The following is a 20,144-nucleotide window of genomic DNA, read 5'->3' as shown; positions in this document are numbered from 1 at the left end:
TCTCAGCTAAACACGGATTTTGATATCAAGAACCCGTTACCCCAACGTGTTCGGAACCTGATTTCGGTTACCCATTGCCTGCGAGTGAGGCCAAACCGCGAGGCCAACTCAATCATGTAGGGGACCAAACCGCCACATAAGCATGATCTCATCTTGATATCGATACGTGAACCAAACAAGTTTAATGATTGGGTTACAGTAGTACTGACTCGCTTGCCGGGATAAATTCAGGGTCCTCGGCCGGCTGCCGTGGTGGTCAGCCCTGTTTTTCATGCCCCATAAAACAAGTGCCGTAGCATTCGGCTTTAGCGCTCCTCGTGAAGACCCTAGGTAGGCCCCAGGCTTCCATGGCACACTGCGCAGGCGGCGTAGCAGGACGCGTATTGGTCATGCTCTTGGTGCTACGCCGCTCGTAGCGTTGGATGACTCTTCTCGTCGATCGAGGCTGAACATTCTTCCCACCTGCCCACCTTCCCAATCCACCTCCTGCTGATCTCATCATCGTTTGCAGCCCCGGGATTTGGACACTTCAAGGGACCGAAGGGCCTTGATGGGCCAATTTGGCAGTGAGCAACCCTTCCTCGTTGGCGTGTGCGATTTGGCTTTCCAGATAGCCGATCCATTCGACCGGGTCCTCGTCGGACATTTTGCCGTCGGCCCCGACGCAGCAAACCTCAATCTCGCGCGCTTCCCGGGCGTAATCGAGGGCGAGCTGCAGATCATCCACCTCGACACCAAGCTTAGAGGCGTTCCAGTATCTGCTTCGGGTGTCAGTAATGATACTCTGCCATGCATGTTGGGACCCACACCGGAGACCGGAATGGGACTTCCTGTGACCACGTACGTGTGAAAGAGGGACTCGCCATAAATTCCCTGATCCCTTATGATCTGGATGAGCTCCTGGGCCACTCCCAACGCCTCGTCCGGCCCTTTCAGAAAGGGCTCATGGTCGTCGTCGGTATCGGACGAGAAGTCCTCATGGTAATACATATACTCCTCTAGCATATCGTCCAGCTCGACGGCGCGGTCACTCAGTGCATCGAAAGCCGGGTTTGCGCAGGCCGGGCACTGGCACATGAAGCCCCAGGCTTCCAAGGTCTTTTGGCGTTTCTTCCGGGGCTGCAGAAGATCGACGTAGGTGGAGTGGATCTGGTCTCCGGCCTTGATATCGTGGATGGCGCGGATGCTCAACTCCCCGGTTTTCGTGTTGAAGTACTCGAAGATGTCGGGTCGGCACGAGTGGTTCATTCGGCTGAAGAAGGCATAGACACCGCGTCCAGAGTCACTGCCGGTTTCCAGGTTGTTGGTGAGAAAGATACCGTAGCACCGGCAGGTATAGTCCACGGCGACGCTGAGTTCGTGGTGGGACATTCGCTGTCCGTCCACGCCGGTGCCGAGGTTGTCCTGACACCACTGCCAGATCCTCGAGCGGACGGCGTCCCCGCTGACGGATTTCCAGGCAAGGGGGTCAAGACTGAGACTTTCCAGCCGGTCCAGATTGGGCTTAGTGCTCTTGTGCAGCGCTGCGCAGAACTCAATAGCAGCTTCCTCGTCGGGCACGTTGGGTATGGAAAGGACGGCAGTCTCGACAGCAATCAGCGTCCCTCTGGGGATGTCCTGGATAGCAAAAACGCCGAAGCCAGAGGCCGGAGTCTTGGAGACTTTGGCCCACTTGGTGACGGATTCCTCGTGCGGATGGATCACGAGGGCTGAGAGTTCCTCGGCGGTGGCGTCGACCGTTTCGACGGAGATGGGGTCCTGCGAAGCCATGGTTGCTGCAGTCGCAGGTGTTCCCAGCGGGTGCTGGGGATTTGGGGGTGGAAGACATTCTTCGGTTGGAAGACATTCTTCGGGTTCACCGGACATTGCATGGGTTCGCCATGTTGAAAGTGAGTTGTTGGTTTCTGGCAGGTTCCCGGCCGATTTCTGACCAGAAGCAGCGGAATCACCAAATGGATGTCGGTGTTCTGCAGGGGAAAGAGAGCCTCACGCGCGAGAGTCATTCCCGTTAGATTCCAAGTTTGCGGTTTTTGGTGCGTGGACGGTCGGCAGAGACCCAGAGACCCAGAGACCCAGAGACCCACCTGACACCACATGGCCATCAATCACGGATTTCCCCCGTATTTCTTCAATAATTCCGGAAGGCTGCTTACGGACAGAAGAGTGACCTGGATCCTTTTTTGGCACAGCTAGAGCATCTCCTTCTGCTTTCCCCGGGTTACTCCAAATTGAGATGTCGATCTGCTGGTTGCCAAATCTTGGGGTCTTGTCTGTACCGGGACAAATTCGGCAACCCGTCAGCTTCCCTAAGCACTAACACTGCGCCCTATGACGTACCATCCCGGAGCTAAGTCCGCCGCAAAGCTTATGGTTCAGTGGTTGTCGCCATTGTTTTAGGTGATCAACGAGATCTGGTCCAAATCTGAAATCTTTCGGGCGCTCGCGATGAAGGGGCACTGGTACTCCGTCTGGGGAAACCGAATCAATCTGAGGCGCCTGTATTCCTCCACGGTGTTCTGCGCATATCACCACAACCAGGTCAGGTTTACGTCCAGATACACTGGTAACGTTTTTTTAGTTCGTAGTAGTCTGAAGCGATGCACGTCTATTTTGTTTAGCATAACACCCAAAGTCGATGACGTCAAAAGCCACGATGAGATTGTGTTTCCATTGTCGGGCTTCGCCCATTCCGAAAACTGCGAGAGGCCAATAGGCATTTTGTATTGCCGTATAACTCAAGCCTTGGTGGCATTGCCTGCGCATGTAGAATATATATACACAGTTGCCTCCTGTGCCTGTTCATCACCGTTCGGGAAGATTGACAAACTCCGGAGCCCCCCAAGTACTTTACCCTTCATTCGTAGAACCATCATCCCTACAACATCCAACACTCCATTCAGCATGGGCAACGCCACCGTCACCGTCCTGCAGACCCTGAGCATCACGTCCTCGCTCATGGTCGCCGGCGGCATCGCGACCCTGTCGCTCTTCGACGTCCCCACGCTGCAGGCGCAGCCCGCGTCGCGCTCGCTGCCCTCGGTCCGCTGGCTCTTCAGCCGGGGCTCCCACCTCATGCCCACGGCCGCCTTCGCGGCGGGGACCGGCTTCGCGGTGCTAGGCGTCCTCGCCCTGCCTCCCGCCGCGGCAGTCGGCGGGGTCTCGTGGCCCGGATCCTGGCCGGGACCGGGACGCAGGGCTACCTGGCGGCCGCGGCCTGCAACTTCGCCATCGGCCCCGTGACGGGCCTCATGCTGCCCACCAACTTCGCCCTGATCCAGAAGAACGAGGCGCACGGGGGCGTGCGGAGCGTGCGGGCCGCGGCGGCCAACAAGTACAGGCCGGGCCAGCGATCGGCGGACGACAGTGTCGCCGGCAAGGGCGAGGGCAACCAGTTTACCGACCTCAGCGGGCCTCAGGAAAAGACGCCTCTCGGCTCTTCCCAGGCCGAGGACGAGGAGGTGCGACGATTGCTGGGGAAGTTCGCCAGGATGAACGCGGTGCGGGCGGCGTTTTGCATGGTTGGTGGTGTCGTGGGCCTATGCACGGCATTGGCATAGGCAGAGCATACACGTGTACGCCGGGGGAATTAGTTTAGGAAGAGCAAAACTACGAAGCAAAAAGCAAAAAGCAAAAAGTGAGCTTTCTGGTGAGTGTCTTGAGAGTATAAAGCTAACTAACAAACGAACCCATCGTCTAGAGAGATGGTTTAACAAAAATAGGACTACCACACACACACGTTTATTTGTTCATGATCTCTCTCAGATATTCAGCAAAGATTCTTTCTCTCAGGTTCAAGAAGAGCTGCTTGCTGCTGGCTACAGAGGCAAAAAGTAATGATGCGGCCAGTGTGGATTGAACACACGACCTCCAGATATTCTGATGAAGTTTGGATCTTCAGTCTGGCGCTCTCCCAACTGAGCTATGTCCGCTGTTGTGATGAGACAGTGTTGTCACTGTCCCACATGTCAGGCCGCTGTTGAAAATTTGTTCGTTACGATAAAATATATCGTGAAGCTACAGACTAGGGTGGTAGGGGGTTCTCCGGGTTGGTAGGTGACGGGTGGATCACCAATAAGTTTGGTGGGCTTCGAGAACTGTCAGGGATGGGAGAAGCTTCGAGCAATCCACGCCGGACTAGACAACAGACCCATCTAGCTTATGGGGAAGAGACGTGGTACACAAACAGCTCCCGCAGTATATAGCAACTGAACCTACGGTGATAGAGTCCTGGTCGGTAGTCGTGGGCGACGCCGGAGGCTGGAATCAATTTTTTGCTGGTCTGTAGGAGCCGATTCCATTAGGTTGTGTATTATGTACAAGAAAGTAGAGAGTGGAAGGAGCTGATGTTGTTCTATAACATGTGTATCACTGCCTTCTCTTTCTTCTCTACATCCCCCTTTTTGCCACATCTATTTGAACCAGCTGAAGAACCTCGGCCGAGCAGAATACGCTGCTCTGTTTTCTATCATCCATCGTCCAATACCAGCACTCCGCTGCTTGGATCTTCCGTCCATCAACTCCTTTTCCATGTCATGTTTGCTGGTGTTGAGTTCCCTGTCCTCCTTTTGATTATCGACAATCCCGGAGTTGGACACGACCAAGGGTTTACATTGTATTAGTAGAGATTCCTGTCCCCTCGCTGTGCAGTTATCGTCTCAACACCCTGACCAAGTGGGCGACGATGCCCATCTTCAGTGGCGACTACGACTCTCTGTTCCTGTGCTAACATAATACCTTCCATTTCGAGAACCGCATTAGAAGTGATTAATTCAGTACTGGGCTCAGCTAGTTATATGCATTTTGCAAATACAGATTCGGTATTTATGCTGCTGATCCCTGCGAACAATTACTCCGCCGACCCCAAAGATTGTTAATTACTCATCTTAAAGCATATATTCGCCATCAGATGTTTGTACCGTTTCGCCACCGTCTCAAAACGGTGTTGCACCCACTCCGGCACGAACGAGCAGGCGGAGACATGGGGAACAAACATGCCCTGGTCGACTTTGGTGCGGCCTGCAAAAAAAAGCACACAGTTCGGTTTTCTTTGCCTTGAAGTACTTACGTAACACATGGACAGAGGTCAGTGATGTTAATAACTACTCACATCTACATGGGCTTTATTTGATCAATCTCGAGACTCTAGAGTTACGAGCCTTTCTTTCATTGCCTACCCACACGTGGTCAAAGTTGGTTGCCACCACGACGCTGGCCAAGGATCGCTCCCCTTCAAGAGCCTAGGGACCGCTATGAGTGTCGTCATGGTCATTATGTGGATCGTAGTGAGCGTGAGGACCTTCCGGAACTGCTTTAATGGCAGGTTACTTCACGCGCCCGGTGTGGATGGGCAGCGGAGAGGACTAGGAATAAGTCACAAGGGTAAACTTGCGAGTATACATAAGAGATACAGAAGTGAACTCTCCAGTACTGGTATCTATATAGTCTATATCTAAATCTTTTTCTATATATTAGTATTATACGCTATCGTCACACATCAGCCAGCTAAGACATCTCATAGAAATGCGACTGTCGTCCGGGCTGCTGACTACTGTGCCCGTGCGGGTGCACCACGGGAAACCCCTGAGGAGGGGTAGCAGCAGGTTGGCCGTACTGCGCCGGCAGCTCCAAGGGCGGCGAAGCGTCGCCTGGCGCCTCGTAGAACCCGGGCGCCGCGCTGGATGGCGCGTACGGCTGGTATTTGTAGCTGCCGTCCGTCGCCGCGGCCGGGGACGGGAGGTGGCTCTCCGAAGGCGCGGTGGCCGTCGGTTTTTGTTGCTGCGCCGCCGCCCACTGGTTCTTGGACCGCCGCCGCCGCACCAGCAGGAACGCCAGCGCGAGCAGGGCGACGGCCACGGTGCCGCCCACGGCGCCGCCGACGATAGCGCCGGTGTGGGCCGACGCCGAGCGCGAGTTGTCGGGGGCGCGCGCGGTGGTGCTGTTCCCACCGCCCTGGAACAGCTTCATGACGGCGTCCGACTGCCAGGCCACCTTGTCTTGGTTTCTGTGCCCAAAAAAAAGAGTCAGTGAGTTTTCAAAGAGTACGAAACTTGGCGACGTCGCAATACGTACCCGGCATTGTACCAGTCTTTGATCACAGCCGGCGGCTCGTACGAAGGCGCCGCCGCGTCGTACTGCGACTTCCAAGCTAGGTCGGTCAGGTCGAGCACGTTGATGCCGTTGGCCCAGGGGTCGGGGTCGCGGAACTTGTTGAAGTAGGGCAAGTCCTCGTTGGCGCCGCCCACCACGATCATCTGGCGGCTGCTGCTGCCGCCGGCGAGGGCGCAGGCCTGGCCGAGGCGCGGGGCGCCGCCGACGTCGACGCCCGTCTTGAACCATACGAAGCCCGGGAGCGAGAGGACGTAGACGTCGGTGAAGGTCTTGTTGGCGGCGGCGTCGTAGCCGCCGTACAGAAACAGCTCGTAGGACCCGGCCGTGGCCCCCGCGGCCGCGACGACGCAAGCGCGGCTGCGCGGCGCCGGGACGTCGCCCGTGGCCAGCTGCGCGTGCCACGTCTCGGTCGCCAAGTCCCAGAAGGTGAGGTTGCTGAGCGAGACGAGCGCGTCGGCCTTGACGGGGCTGTAGTCGTCGGGGCGGGCGACCTCGCCGCCCAGCGCGAGGACCAGCCCGCGGGCGCCGGTGCCGAAGCGCGGCAGGCACGCGAGCGCGCCGCCCACGAGGGTGCCGTACGCGTTCAGCGCCGCCGTCGACCGGTTGGCCCAGCCGCCGCGCGCCAGGTCGTACGTCAGCAGGCCCGGGGCCGGGAAGTTGTTGTCGCCCGTCTTGGCCGCCGGGTCCGTCCAGCTCGACACGAAGCCGCCGAGGTAGAAGCCGAGGCCGCGGCACGTCGTGCGCGCCGCCAGGCTGGTGCGCGCCAGGTTCATGAAGACGTCGACGTTGGACGGCGTCTTCTTCGCCCACTGTTGGCTGCCGGCGTCGAACCCCCACAACGTCTTTTCCTTGCTGACGTTTCCCCAGGGGCCCTGGCCTCCCCACATGTACATGGCGTTTTGCTCCTCGTCTACCCATAGCGCGGCTTCGTCGAACACGGGCGCATTCTTGGGGATGACCTTGATCGGGACGGTTGCATTGCTCCAGCTTTGATCCAGCGGTATGACGAGCGTATCGTTGACTATTGGTAGACCCGGTTAGAACCCAATTCAGGCCGAGGATGATGGTGCGCAGGGAGGCGTCATGATCATACACTGTCGCGTAGCTTTCTGCTCGGCCTTTCCGGGCGATATATACTGTGCCACCTCGCCGCCATCGACGTAGAGATTGTTCCCAATCACCGCAACTGTCCTCTCCCAAAAACTTGGATCAGCAATGCCCGACTTGTCGTGGGTGGTTCGTAGCTGGACTCACGTGAATGGCCTGTCCTCCGTATGAAGTTTTTGGCACTGTAGGGATCCGTACTCGATACGCCTCCGAAGAGGAGGAGGCTCGACACTATCGCCGAGCGTCTCATGTTGACCATGGCGACACAGGATGTAGGAATTGAAGGGCAGAGCCGCCAACATCATGTGCGCCGTGACTGCGTTTTTACAAACCCCCATCCCCATCATCTCGTCGGTCGGTTTCCGCAGGAACGGAGCCGGTGGTAGAATTGGTTTTGAACCAATTTGTTGACTAGAGGCGCCGGATTAGTTAGTGCTGACGGGCTGTCTAAAAAAGGCCCAAAGGCCCAACTCTCCCTTAGCTCCAGGCCTCTTCGCCCTGTGATTTGCGGCGCAGCCAGTTGGGCCCTGAGCCAAAGTGTCGTGGCACCACCGCTTTTCATTAGATCACAGTAATTCTTCCCTTTGCGGTCAAGACCTCGCTGCACGTCTCGGGTAGTGGCCGATCCTCATGGAAATTTCAAGACGGTTTCGTGACGATTGATGCATCTGGGCGAATAAAGTCTCCGACTGGTTCATCTGCATGGCGTTCTTTCTCACAGTACAAGGGTAAAAGATTGTTTGGTTGGAGAGCCTGTTTGCTGCACTTGATTGATTGATTGATACATTTGAACGGGGTACCTGCAACTTTTATCATGATGACTTAAGCCGTCGCACCGCATTTTACGCGGCCTTTCCGTAAAAGGCGTCGCGGAGGGCATCGCAGAACAACGTAATGGCGCGGGACCCGGCCTCCAACACGGCGTCCATGGCGATGAAAGGATGCGGCTGCCCCTTCATGACGTGGACATCCGCCCTGACGCCCGCCTCGGTCAGCTTCTGGCCGAACTGCTCGCCCTCGGACCGCAGCACGTCCAGCTCGCCCAGCACGAAGCAGGCCGGCGGCAGCTTGGACCAGTCGCCCGTCCAGAAGAGCGGGCTCGCCTCGGGGTGCGTCCAGTCGTCCCGGTTGGGCAGGTAGTGGCGCCGGTACCAGAGCATCTTCTGGGCCGGCAGGGCCGGCGTGAACCGGTTCTGCCGCCACGACTCGTTGTTGCTCTCGTCGGCCGCGTTGTCCATGACCGGCACCGAGAGCAGCTGCACAGAGAACCGGGGGCCGCCGCGGTCGGCCGCCCGCTGGCACATGACGGCGGCCAGGTTGGCGCCGGCCGACGACCCGCCGGTGCCGAGCTTCGTCGTGTCCAGATTGAGGGTCTGCTTGCCGTCGCCGAGCGCCCAGAGCACGGCCTCCCAGCAGTCGTGCACCGCGGCGGGATAGGGGTTCTCGGGGGCGAGTCTTTGGACACGCAAGGTCAGATGATGGCTGCTTCCCGATCTCGTTTCCGATCGTTGGTTCTTTCTTACCTGTAGTCGGCGGAAATGACGACGCACTTGGCCCGGGCACAGAGGTGGGATGCAATGACGTTCTCCGTGTCGATGGTGCCCAGGACCCAACCGCCGCCGTGGAAGTAGATGCACACGGGCCAGCCGGCTTCCGGCCTCTCTCCCGCGGGGGTAAAACACCGCACCTTGACGTCGGGCCCCTCACTCTCCTTCCGCGGGATGGCGTAGTCGGCAGTACTGCCCACCGGGTGCAAGGGACCGGCGCCGGGGATGAGGATGCCGCTTGCCCTGGACGCCTCTATGGGCTGCAGATGAACCTGCTGCTTGTCGAAGATGTGCTTGTTGTAGAAATCGGCATATTCGGGGTCTATGCGGTCGGCGACCGACTCATGGATAGAGTAGGGTGGTAGTGTCTGATCGGCCATGCTCGCAGTAGTCAAGGTATTTGCTTGAAGTGTGTGTCCGAGATGTCGAGTACGGGTGACCTTGGCGGCTTTTGTGACTCTCGGATCGCCCAGGTCTTGTCTGAAACGGCTTAATTCATTGCGCGCTAAACCGGCAATGAGGCCGACTTAGGAGCTCCGGAAGTCGGCCTCCTCTTGATGGGAAGTGGAGTCATTGGCGATAGGATAGTCCGTATACATAATGGCATTTGAAGTGGCTGTCCTTATCGGTCGGGCCAGGTGCTGAACCAGGGCAGGGAAAGCAACCGAGCATCACCGGATTACCCCGCAAAGCTAGCACTGACTGTGGGCACACTTCAGTGGACACCTTCCTGGGGTAGAATGGACAGATGCAGGGTGTAGACTGCCGTCTGCAGGGCGCCAATACTGATGAAGAAAAAGAGATGCTCGCATTCGATCGCGTGTAGATGCGGTGAGACGGACGGGTGCTACGTAGTATCTACAGCAATCCGTCATCATGCAACAAGACCGTCACCTGTCGCTTGCTCCCCGTGCTTGCGACAGGGTTCCCCATACGGATCTTACATATGGAGGGACGAGACGACTCTTCCATCTTTTCCTTTTGCATTTTTCTCAAACAACAAGATGGGATGAACATCAATTGCCACCGCCGCCATACTTGAGACACAAGGAACACCATGGCCGCCCCTTTACCCGCCAAGCACCTCGAGGAGGAGGGATGAAGCCGATGTCGTGGGCGCCCGTCCAACGACCCGCCAGCCGAGTCGGCCCGCATCGTCGACCACATCGCCGAGCGACAGCTATGTCGCAAGTTTGATGTCCGGCTGATGCCTGTGCTCGCCATCATGTGTTAGTATTGGCCGGATCATTCCATCTCGAGTCTCACTGACGCTAGGTTTTATCTTCCAGACCTTTTCAATGCGCTCGACAAAGGCAACATCGGAAATGCCCAAACCAACGGCTTGAGTAGAGGTGCGGCTGGCCCCGTCCCCGTCGAAATGCTCGAATAGGCTCGGCTCGACTAACCCGCGCGCGCCCAGATCTCGGCTTCCCCGAGGAAAAGTACAACCTCCTGGTGTCCATCTTCTTCGTGCCGTACGTCGTCTTCGCGCCGCCCGTCGCCATGCTTGGGAAGCGCTTCGGCCCCTCGCGCGTGCTGCCCCTCCTCATGTTCACCTTCGGCACCATGACGCTGTGCTCGGCCGCGGCCACCAACTTCGGCGGCATCTTCGCCCTGCGCTTCTTCCTCGGCATCGCCGAGAGCGGCTTCTTCCCGCTGGTCATCTACTACCTCACGACCTTCTACCGGCGCGGCGAGCTGGCGAGGCGCTTGGCCCTCTTCTACGCCGCGTCCAACATCGCCAACGCTTTCAGCGGCCTGCTCGCCTTCGGCGTCTTCCACATCCAGTCGCACATGGAGCCGTGGCGCTATCTCTTCATCATCGAGGGCGCTGCGTCCGTCCTGTTTGCCATTTTCGCGTTCTGGTATCTGCCACGCGATGCGGCTTCCGCCCGCTTTCTCGGCGAAGAAGAGAAGGCATTGGCGTACCACCGGATGGTCGTCGACTCCTCGTCCATCGTCTCAGAGAAGTTCAACTTCAAGGACTCGATCAAGATCTTCCGATACCCTACGACGTACTGTTTCCTCATGATCGAGATCTGCCTCGGTGTGCCGATCCAGTCGGTCGCCCTGTTCATGCCGCAGATCATCCAGCGGCTCGGCTACAGCACCGTCAAGACCAACCTGTACACGGTCGCCCCGAACGTGGGCGGCGCCGTGATGCTGCTGATCCTGGCCTTCAGCTCCGACCTGCTGCGCATCCGGTTCCCGTTCATCATGCTCGGCTTCGCGCTGACGTGCACCGGCTTCGTCGTGTACGCGGCGCTCCCGGACGTGCAGACGCACATCCAGGCGGCCTACTTCGCCACCTTCATGATGGTGTGGGGCACGAGCGCGCCCTCGGTGCTGCTGTCGGCCTGGTACAACAACAACATCGCGCACGAGGGCCGCCGCGTCGTGCTGACCTCGGTCGGCGTCCCGCTCGCCAACGTCATGGGCCTCGTCTCCAGCAACATCTTCCTCGCCCGCGAGAAGCCCAAGTACCAGACGGCCCTGGTCACGACGGCGGTTTTGGAGCCACCGGCGCGCTGATCGCCGGGCTGCTGGGCGCCTACATGCTGTTCGACAACCGCCGCCGCAATCGCCGCGCGGGCGTCCGCACTACGGCGCGCGATGTGCCTACGCATAAACTAAGGGACGGTCCCAGCGTTCCTGAGTTCAGGTGGTTTCTGTAGACGTGGAGGAACCGTCGGTTACAGCACATAAATACATTATATAGTTTGAAACCTGGTAGATGTTGCGTAGCCTCTTAAAGAAAGTCACCTTAGAAATGGTAAAAGGGAAATATTTCCTTCTCAGTGAAACAGAAGGCAATCAGGGATACACCTCAGGCAAATGGTCATAATGGTGAGGCTTGAAGTAACTCGAAACATTAGGTACGCGGCTAGGCAATCGCGCAACTTCCGTTTGTAAATTGATGCAAAAGCAGAAGCCTATGGCTAAACAAACAACCAGAAATAACGCTTATTCTGAACAGCTCCTCACCTACTCTGACCATCAAAACATTCATCACTAGATCGTCCGTATCATGGCCGACTCAAGCTCAGAGAAGCCCACCATCCTGCCCCCTTTGCCTCGGCGGAGACTTGTGGACCAACGTCATGGACAAGACGGAGACCTTCGTCACAGGCATTGACTTGCTCTTGAAAAAGGCTCGACTCAAACGCGCCAAAACCTCAGCGCAGCCCTGAAGTTCTTGTATGAGAACAGACCAGACGGCATCCTCATCGCCGATTCCGGAGTCGTCGCCCAGGAGAATCGCGAAATCCTCGGAAGACTCACCGCATTTGCCAAGTCTGGCGGCACCGTTGTCTACAGCTTCTGCTTTGCCACCAGCATCCGCCCCGGCGTCATGGGCCAGCACTGGGATCATACGTGGAAACTCCCCTGGAAGGCCGGCCAGTACCATCGCACCACCTTTGAGTTCAACGAAACGGCAATCTGTACCGTCATGACCCTGGGCAAAAACAGCAGCAGCAGCAGCGTCTTTGATGCCGAAATTCAGGAGTGTATGTTATTGCCGCAGTACAGCCAGAAGGCTGTCCACTTGAGCCAGGTCTACCCCGAGAATCGCTGGTACATGCCGACATCCCACTCACGCCTCGAGTCTCTTATCCCTGCACCTGACCTTATTAGCCGTATTACCAACCTCTCGGAGACGCCCGTGGCCTTTGCTCGAGTGGGAGATGGCTATGTGGGATACACCGGCGACGTCAACCAGGAGACAGGCACGAACCTCGTGCTCCTTCGGATGTTCAACCTAGACGGCAGACAAGCAGTGTGGGCATAGTTAATCGTGGCGGCCTTTCGGAGCGGATGTATTCTAGACAGCTGCAAACTACACGGGCACCCATATCGACACGGAATTCGTCAGACCCAAACCCGCCACCACCAAGAGATGCCTATTCGTCGCTTTCTCAACAGCGACAGGAAGTAGTTGATTGTTGAATGGAATAGCTAGTCATCCAATGGAACAGCTGGTCAGCGAATCGATTAGTCGGTCGCTTGTCCAAAATAGAAACCTTTGCGATGTTGTGATGTTGTTTATGTAAGCGCCGCGATTTCCTGAGGGATGCCTTATCGGGCAATCCGACAGAGTCGCATAAGATCCGACATGTGTGGGGTCACGATGTGGAGGGGTAACGGTGGTGCGCAGCAACTCCATCATCTTACCTTAGCTGCTTGGTATCTCTCGGGAATATCCCCCACTTTCTCGCTTGCGTCCTGCGTCTATCGGAGCCATGATTGAGGCCATTACAGAGGCAATTGACTAATTCACATGGGCCCGCTCGCTATGTGATAGGCCTGTAGCTTGGAGATTCGAGGAGAAGGCAAACAAGGTGTAGCAAACCCGTGGAAGCCAAAGCACCTACCGTTTACTTGCCATCTTCGGCCGCTTCTTGACAAGAACAACACCAAATTGGCATTCACTCGAGCAACATGGCAACCATGTACAACCCACGCGTTGGCGACAAGGTCTCGGACCTCGACACGCCCTCGATGATCGTGGACCTCGACCTCATGGAGGCCAACATCAAGAAGCTCATGGACAAGCTGCTCCCCATGGGCGTCGACGTCCGCCCGCACCTCAAGACCACCAAGAGCGCCGTCCTGGCGCAGAAGCTCGTCGCCGCGGGCGCCAAGGGCGGCTGCGTCGCCAAGCTGAGCGAGGCCGAGGTCCTGGCCGCCAAGGGCTTCGACGACCTGCTCATCACCTGCGAGATCGTCGGCCCCGTCAAGGTGCGGCGCCTGGTCGCCCTGTTCCAGGAGCACCGCCGCCTCCGCATCGTCGTCGACAGCGCCGCCGCCGCCGACGCCATCGACGCCGCCCTGGCCGCCTCGGGCATCGCCGAGCCCCTCGCGACCCTGATCGACCTCGACGTCGGCCTGCACCGCACGGGCGTGGCGGCGGGGGCGCCCGCGCTCGCCCTGGCGCGCCACGTGGGCGCCCTGAAGCACCTGCGCGTCGTCGGCGTGCAGGGCTACGAGGGCCACCTGCAGCACCTGCACGACGGCGCGGAGCGCGAGCGGCAGTGCCTGGCGTCGATGCGGACGCTGACGGACACGGCGGCGGCGCTGCGGGCCGCCGGCTTCGACATCCGGGTCGTCACGACGGGCGGCACGGGCACGGCCGAGTTCTGCGCCGCGGTGCCGGGCGTCACCGAGGTGCAGCCGGGCTCCTTCATCTTCATGGACACGGACTACCGCGACGCCGTGGGGCGGGGCGCCTACGCCAACAGCCTGACGGTGCGGTCGACGGTCGTCAGCCGGCAGGGCCCCCGCGCCGCCACCATCGACGCCGGGCTCAAGTCGCTGACGACGGACAGCGGGCTCGCCAAGTGCCGCGACGCGCGGTACGCGTACGGCGTGCTGGGCGACGAGCAGGGCTCGCTCGTCTGGGACGAGGGCACGCCCGACCTGCAGGTCGGCGACGTCGTCGACATGATCCCGAGCCACATCGACCCCACCATCAACCTGCACGACTTCTACTACGCGCACCGCAACGGCGTCGTCGAGGAGATCTGGCCCGTTGACTCACGCGGCAAGGTGCAGTAGGCCGCCAGACCTTGAGTTGTTTGTACTGGAGAAACTTGGGGGCCAAACCAAGCCTGTACTTTTAGCGCCGTAATTTGAGATCATTGCCAATTCAATGCGACGATACTACTTGCAAGTTGCAAGAATACTGTCCAAAACACCTTGCATTTGATTGTTATCCAAGTCGCTTTTGACTTACTGTTCTTTTAGTCCCTTTATTTGGTTCCAACTCGAGCTGTCAGCCCAACGCAAACGAAAACTTCGTACAGCCCCCAGATGTCAAAAACTGCAATCCATTTGAATGTCTTTTCTATTTCCTATTTGTTACAAGTCAAAACCCATTACCACCTCTCGCATCTGCTGAGTCACTGTCCAACCCACCATTCTGGCGACGAGACGCCTCAAACCACTTGCATCTACGCCGGCCCCCTCTACCTAGTCTTAGCGGTGCGGGGAGGTTCGCTAAGCCTCCCACGCCGCCCAGTCTCGCAACCCCTGTAGCGTCCCATTTGGGCTCGCCGGGTGCGTCAACCAACAAGGCCTGGGCCGGCCAGGCAGCAGCCACCAGCCAACAGCCAACCGATTACCGTAGTACCACCATCACCTATAATACCCACCTCTTCTTCCTCCTCCAGGATCCTCGAATCTGTTCTTGAATCTCCTACGAACAGAATATATCACGTCCTCATTCCATCGACCATGGATCCTCTACGTCTGAAGGACGTCAAGGACGACAAGGTCGTCGCCTACCTCCACGAACTCCGGCAACAGGGCCAATCCGTCGTCGAAATCGGCGACCAACTGCTGCGCCATGTCCAGTCCGGCGCCCTCCCCCGCATCTGTTCCGCGTCGTCCTCCCGTGGTCCCGGTCCCCCGAGCTGCTGGCGCGCTGTCTGCTGGGCGAGGAAGCGTCGAGGTCGCGGGAGCTGCGAGGCGTCACCCTCCAAGCGCTGGGCCGGCGCCTCGCGGACCCCGCGGCGTGGGAGCAGGTGTGGGCGGCGCTGGGCGGCACGGCGGGCATCGTGGACCTGTTCGCCCGCAGCTCCGTCGAGGACGTGAAGGCGCTGGCGGGCGCCATCGGCTACGGCAGCCGCAAGATGCACAAGCCGGCCGCGCACGCCGCCGCCGTCGACGACCTGCTGCGGGCCCTGGTGCCGGCGCATTACCCCGGCGAGCCAAGCGGAGGACAGAGCCGGGACAGGCGGCCGATCCAGCACCACTACGCCCGCATGGTCCGCGCCAGCTCCCTCGAGTTCCTCGACGCGCTCATCCGGGCCCGGGACACGTCGAACCCGCTCTACACCGGCTCCAGTCCGGAGCGGCTCGCGAAGCGGCACGGGGCCTGGATGCAGCAGCAGGTCGTCGGCATGCTGTCGGGCCAGATCCGACAGAGCGGCCACCTCCAACTCCGGACCCTCTTCAGGATATGCGTCACCAGGGAGCCGGGCGAGGCCACCGAGGACCGGCATATGTCGGCATCCATGGCCTTCGCCATGCGCATTTTGCGCGGCCGCCTCGACGGGACATTTCCGGATCAGTATTGGCCGGAGACGGGGCAAAATGAACTCCAGGTTCTCCAAATCGTTGTCAAAAAGTTGCAAAAGAGAGGTCGGACGGCCAAGGGGAAAGTCAATGACCTCGCCATCTTCGCCTTTGAGCTGGCCGAGGCCATACCGAGGCTCCGAACGACCTCCCAAATGAAAGACATGTGGGGCAGGGTCTTCGCCATGTGGAAGAAAGATCCTACTCAGCACCTCGAGAGTCTGGTGGCCAAGGGACTGCGATGGGGAATCGGCGGTAGTCAAAGGACGATTGGGAAAGACTGTTGCAACCACATGACGGCCGTTGAACCCAAACGCGAACTCAACTGGCCCTTGCTGCGGCTCTACTGTCTCCACGTACCCGACAAGGGGGTCGATATCGACACAGCCCAGGATCTCACGGGGCTTGGCAAGCAGATGTGGCCGTACGAGCTGTTCGAGTACCTGCTGCCAGTCGTGCCGGAGAAGGTCAAGCGGCTGCTCCAGGGCCTGCTTGACGCCAACCCAGAGTACAGCTTCCTCAGCCCACCCACCAATTCTCGGATTGGCTACCGCAGCCCCGGCGACTACTCGTACGGCTCCACCGACGCGCCATCGATCCTGAGCATGTCCAACCTCGTCAAGCAGAAGAACTTCAACGTCGATCTTCTGCTCACCATGCTCCACCGTGACGACCCCGACACCCAGAAAAGCGCCGCGGCGGCGGTTGACAAACTGCGCAAGTCGTCGGCCACGGCCAGGGACCAGCCAAACCGAGCGCAGTATGCCAAAGGGGCGGCGGCCATGGCCCTAGCCACCGGAGATCTGCGTCTCTACGCGGAGACGATCGAGTGGCAACAGCGATTTGTGCGCGACCCTTTGACGGTCAAGGTGATCTTCGCGAACGACATGGTGGGGACCAAGGAGGGCATCGAGCTGCTCGCCGGCGTCCCCGGGGATCTGCCAGCGGGTTGCACGTTGGACGGCCTGGTGGAGAGAATGGACGCCGCCGACAAAATCCTCCTCACCCTGACGGACTGCCACAAAACGGCGAAGGCGGAGCCGTCCTTCGTCGAGCGGGACTGGCTGTCCGTACAGTGCTTGTTCGACAGCGCCTTCAGGCACCGCTACTGGTACTTGCGGAAGGTGCCGAAACGCCTGGGGGTCGCCGACGTCGATCTGTTCGCCGTGGTGTGGGGCCGGACCCTGAAGATGGTCGAGGCGCTGGGGGCCGACTTCCTCGGGCATATCAGGGGTCGATCAGTTTTTACCTTTCCAGGCTTCCGCTTTCTTCGCTGCGTTCTGCTGCGTCGACGTTGCTCGAAACCGACATCAAGAGGCGGGCGCGCAAGGACCGTCAGAAGGAAGACCGCATCTTGGAGTCTCTGTCCTACTCCGCCCTGCTGCGACTGGCCGAGTCCGACAATCCAGGGTTGGCCCACGAGTTGATAGTCCAGACGATTCTCGAGCGTCCCGACGCCAGCTCCTGGCACAGGCAGTTCTTGTCGACGGGGTACTTGAAACGGCTGCCGCCCAAGGACGCCCAAGCCGTGCTCTTGGGGCTGGCGCGGGGCGTCGGGGAGAAGCTCGAGGAGCAGTCCTTCGTCAAGGTGGGCGAGGCTGAGCCCGCCAAACACGCGCCGCCGCATTCGCTGGTCAAGGTGACGACGGTCAAGCACCTGGCGCAGCTGCTGGACGACGCCGACTTCATCTCGACCGAGGCCGCCGTCGAGGTGCTGGCCGAGCTCCTCCAGGCCGCCACGCACCGCGACATCCGCATCGCCACCCTGCACAGCCTGTGGAACGTGCTGCTCCAGCTGAGCCCCGGCGCGGATGGGGACTGGCTGAGCAACCCGCTGGTCGAGCGCGTGCTGGCCGCCGTCGAGAGCATCGTGCCCGTCGCGGCCAGCGTCAGCTGCCGCGCCGTCACGGACTGGGACGCCATGTCCCGGCAGAACGAGCTGCCCGAGTTCTCGGACGACAACTCGACACTGCTCGCGACGCTCCTGACGCGCACCTGGGACGACAAGAAGTACGACGGGCTGGCCGCGGCCTATGTCGAGCGCATCGTGCGGCCGCTTTGGCGAGACTCGATCGCGGAGCATCGGCGCTGGACCGCGTTCTTCTTGCGTAGGCACGGCGCGCCCTTGGACGCCTTTGAGCTTCCGGACGTGCCCACCTACTCGAACGCGTGGGAGCATCCGTTGAGCCGACACTGGAAGCGGATGCCGTTCACGGCCATGGAGACATGTCACGCGTACACAGTGTGGAGCCTCAACCGCCCGGAAGCGCAGCGTGCATTCATCGCGTCGCTTCGAGCAGACGCGAAGATGCGAAAGCAGGCGGACGTCGTGCATTTCCTCGACGTCTACGATTCCCGCGGCCACTACGGAGCTACTCCCCTGAACCCCATAGTCAAGGTGCTGGAAAGTGCAGGCCAGGCCGATGCACAGCTTCCAAGGCTTGTCGACATGGCGACGGAGCAGTGTTCGGCCATGCTGGAGGACTACGAGAGCAACATCGACGGCTGGAAGGCGGCCATAGCTAGGCACCGACCGCCTGTGGTGCAAGCAATGGGAGCCGAGGCGTCGAAGGCTGGCAAGTCGCCACTCGCGGCGTGGGACAGCAAGGGCCGCGTCGTCCTAGAGAGGATGGCGGCCATGGTCGCGGACAAGAAGGAGGCAAACAGGAAGCTAGGCAGGCAATCGCCCCTGCCGCCTCTGACGACCATTCGTCTGGTGCTGCACCCCTTCCCCAGGGTTCCCAAGGACGACGAGGAGGCGGACAAGCTTTGCGACGAGTACACGACGTCACTGCGACAGACGCTGCGGTCGCTGCTGGAGAGCAACCCACCGCAATGGGCCCAGCTCGCCCAAGAGGCCAAGGAAGCCGTCAGTCACACCACCCCCAGCGAGTGCACGCTGCGCGTGGCGGGGTACCTCGGGCAGCTGGAAACCGACGCGACTTCCCCCCTCCACCTGTCTGCCCTCAACCTCCTGCTGATGTCCGTCGCGTCCCATCTCCTTGTGAACGGCAAGAGCCGCCTCGCTACCCCAAAGGTTGGGGCCAACAACAACAACAACATGGACAAGGACGAGCCTTCGAAACGGCGGGCCGCCGAGGCGCGTCTGCTGGCTCGGCGCCTGCTGGATATGGTGGGCACGTGGCTGCAGGGCGATGAATTGGTGCGGGACGCGGCTTTGGAGTGGAAGCGGCAGCAGAAGGAGCTCGTGGCTGCCCTGGGGAAGGAGGCGGCATGATTGACTGCTTTCTGGGCATGCATGCAGACAATCCATCTCGATTTCTCTTAATATTGTCTTCCAAACGCGCGCACACTATGGCAGTGTGAGACCAATTAGCATCACTTGATCATGCCTTGTGGCGTAGAAAACTCCAGTTAAGAATAACTAGGCGGAATACATATGTTCAGGACAGGTCACAACAGTTGAGATAGAGACTCTTGCTTCCAGGCACCAATGGTAGCGGACGTCACAGTACTACTGGTGCAGGCGAACAATCACGATGACAGTGAGAATGTGTGTCAATTAGGGTCTGTTCAATCCATTACTGCAACCACGATCCTCCATCGGATGCCCCACGAGTCAGTTCCCAGTATGTCCAGCGTCCTCCATGTATGCCACGAGTCCAGTTCCTCTCAGGTCGTTCCACACGCGTCCTCCACCGCATGAGCCTCCAGAGATTTGATCGAATCTGTCCTTCTCGTGTCTAGGTGCATGCGACATGGTACTTGGTCCACGAGTGTCCCTTCAAGAAGCACGGGCTGCCGTTCGAGCTGCAGCGGCTGCCCATCTCGCAGGCCTTCTTCATCGGGAAGCCCTTGATGCGCACGCGGCAGTCCCCGCCGGCGCCGGTGCACTTGCCCTCTCGCAGCTTGGCGAGGGAGTCGAGTGTGGACGTGGCCATGGCGGCGGTGGCAACGGTCAAGAAGAATGTGGTGAACTGCATGTTGTATGAGTGTGGGTTGAGTGATGTTTGGTGATGTTTGGTGATGATGTTTTTTGGTGTTGATGGGGGAAGAAGATGGTTGAAGTTCTGTTCTCGACGCCCAGAGGGACAGAAGCTGGTCTTGTATTCTTTGATTCTTTGGCGGGCCAATGTCGAGCGGTCGACCCAACGGTGACGAAACCTTATAAACTGTTCCTCTCAGAATGTGTGCATTCGCAACGGCTGGCGCCTACCATCTGGAAACACCCTGCGGGGCTCCTAAAGCACCGAAGAAGAGGAAGGAACCGACATTCTAGTCCACGTCTTTAGATACATCCAACATAAAATGAACCCAAATGGGCTGAAACGACCGTGGCAGCTT

The 20,144-nt window shown here is 59.2% G+C and overlaps 9 protein-coding genes across 9 annotated transcripts; 5 read left to right on the top strand and 4 right to left on the bottom strand.

Moving 5' to 3' along the window:
- Positions 1-529: 529 nt before the first annotated feature.
- PG998_006632 (SET domain-containing protein) lies at positions 530-1,770 on the bottom strand (the record flags this gene model as incomplete). The annotated part of the gene is made up of 2 exons (XM_066873448.1): positions 530-758; positions 845-1,770. The coding sequence occupies 2 exons, from the start codon at positions 1,768-1,770 to the stop codon at positions 530-532; spliced, it is 1,155 nt and encodes a 384-aa protein (XP_066729393.1).
- Positions 1,771-2,901: 1,131 nt separating this feature from the next.
- Positions 2,902-3,557, top strand: PG998_006631 (uncharacterized protein; the record flags this gene model as incomplete). The annotated part of the gene is made up of 2 exons (XM_066873447.1): positions 2,902-3,147; positions 3,195-3,557. The coding sequence occupies 2 exons, from the start codon at positions 2,902-2,904 to the stop codon at positions 3,555-3,557; spliced, it is 609 nt and encodes a 202-aa protein (XP_066729392.1).
- Positions 3,558-5,502: 1,945 nt separating this feature from the next.
- Positions 5,503-7,474, bottom strand: PG998_006630 (uncharacterized protein; the record flags this gene model as incomplete). The annotated part of the gene is made up of 3 exons (XM_066873446.1): positions 5,503-6,001; positions 6,070-7,129; positions 7,363-7,474. The coding sequence occupies 3 exons, from the start codon at positions 7,472-7,474 to the stop codon at positions 5,503-5,505; spliced, it is 1,671 nt and encodes a 556-aa protein (XP_066729391.1).
- A 583-nt stretch (positions 7,475-8,057) lies between these two features.
- PG998_006629 (alpha/beta hydrolase fold-domain-containing protein) lies at positions 8,058-9,142 on the bottom strand (the record flags this gene model as incomplete). Its single annotated transcript, XM_066873445.1, has 2 exons — positions 8,058-8,670; positions 8,739-9,142. The coding sequence occupies 2 exons, from the start codon at positions 9,140-9,142 to the stop codon at positions 8,058-8,060; spliced, it is 1,017 nt and encodes a 338-aa protein (XP_066729390.1).
- Positions 9,143-9,987: 845 nt separating this feature from the next.
- PG998_006628 (uncharacterized protein) lies at positions 9,988-11,294 on the top strand (the record flags this gene model as incomplete). The annotated part of the gene is made up of 3 exons (XM_066873444.1): positions 9,988-9,991; positions 10,052-10,114; positions 10,183-11,294. The coding sequence occupies 3 exons, from the start codon at positions 9,988-9,990 to the stop codon at positions 11,292-11,294; spliced, it is 1,179 nt and encodes a 392-aa protein (XP_066729389.1).
- A 23-nt stretch (positions 11,295-11,317) lies between these two features.
- On the top strand, positions 11,318-12,552 carry PG998_006627 (uncharacterized protein; the record flags this gene model as incomplete). The annotated part of the gene is made up of 2 exons (XM_066873443.1): positions 11,318-11,402; positions 11,978-12,552. The coding sequence occupies 2 exons, from the start codon at positions 11,318-11,320 to the stop codon at positions 12,550-12,552; spliced, it is 660 nt and encodes a 219-aa protein (XP_066729388.1).
- A 659-nt stretch (positions 12,553-13,211) lies between these two features.
- On the top strand, positions 13,212-14,318 carry PG998_006626 (uncharacterized protein; the record flags this gene model as incomplete). Its single annotated transcript, XM_066873442.1, has 1 exon — positions 13,212-14,318. The coding sequence occupies one exon, from the start codon at positions 13,212-13,214 to the stop codon at positions 14,316-14,318; it is 1,107 nt and encodes a 368-aa protein (XP_066729387.1).
- Positions 14,319-14,996: 678 nt separating this feature from the next.
- On the top strand, positions 14,997-19,077 carry PG998_006625 (uncharacterized protein; the record flags this gene model as incomplete). The annotated part of the gene is made up of 3 exons (XM_066873441.1): positions 14,997-15,286; positions 15,340-16,950; positions 17,097-19,077. The coding sequence occupies 3 exons, from the start codon at positions 14,997-14,999 to the stop codon at positions 19,075-19,077; spliced, it is 3,882 nt and encodes a 1,293-aa protein (XP_066729386.1).
- A 466-nt stretch (positions 19,078-19,543) lies between these two features.
- Positions 19,544-19,783, bottom strand: PG998_006624 (uncharacterized protein; the record flags this gene model as incomplete). Its single annotated transcript, XM_066873440.1, has 1 exon — positions 19,544-19,783. The coding sequence occupies one exon, from the start codon at positions 19,781-19,783 to the stop codon at positions 19,544-19,546; it is 240 nt and encodes a 79-aa protein (XP_066729385.1).
- Between the last annotated feature and the right edge of the window lie 361 nt (positions 19,784-20,144).

This window comes from Apiospora kogelbergensis (assembly GCF_038363985.1).
Source record: "Apiospora kogelbergensis strain CBS 113332 chromosome Unknown utg000005l_segment0_segment0, whole genome shotgun sequence".
NCBI lineage: Eukaryota > Fungi > Ascomycota > Sordariomycetes > Amphisphaeriales > Apiosporaceae > Apiospora > Apiospora kogelbergensis.
This window is presented reverse-complemented; position numbering and strand designations above follow the sequence as displayed.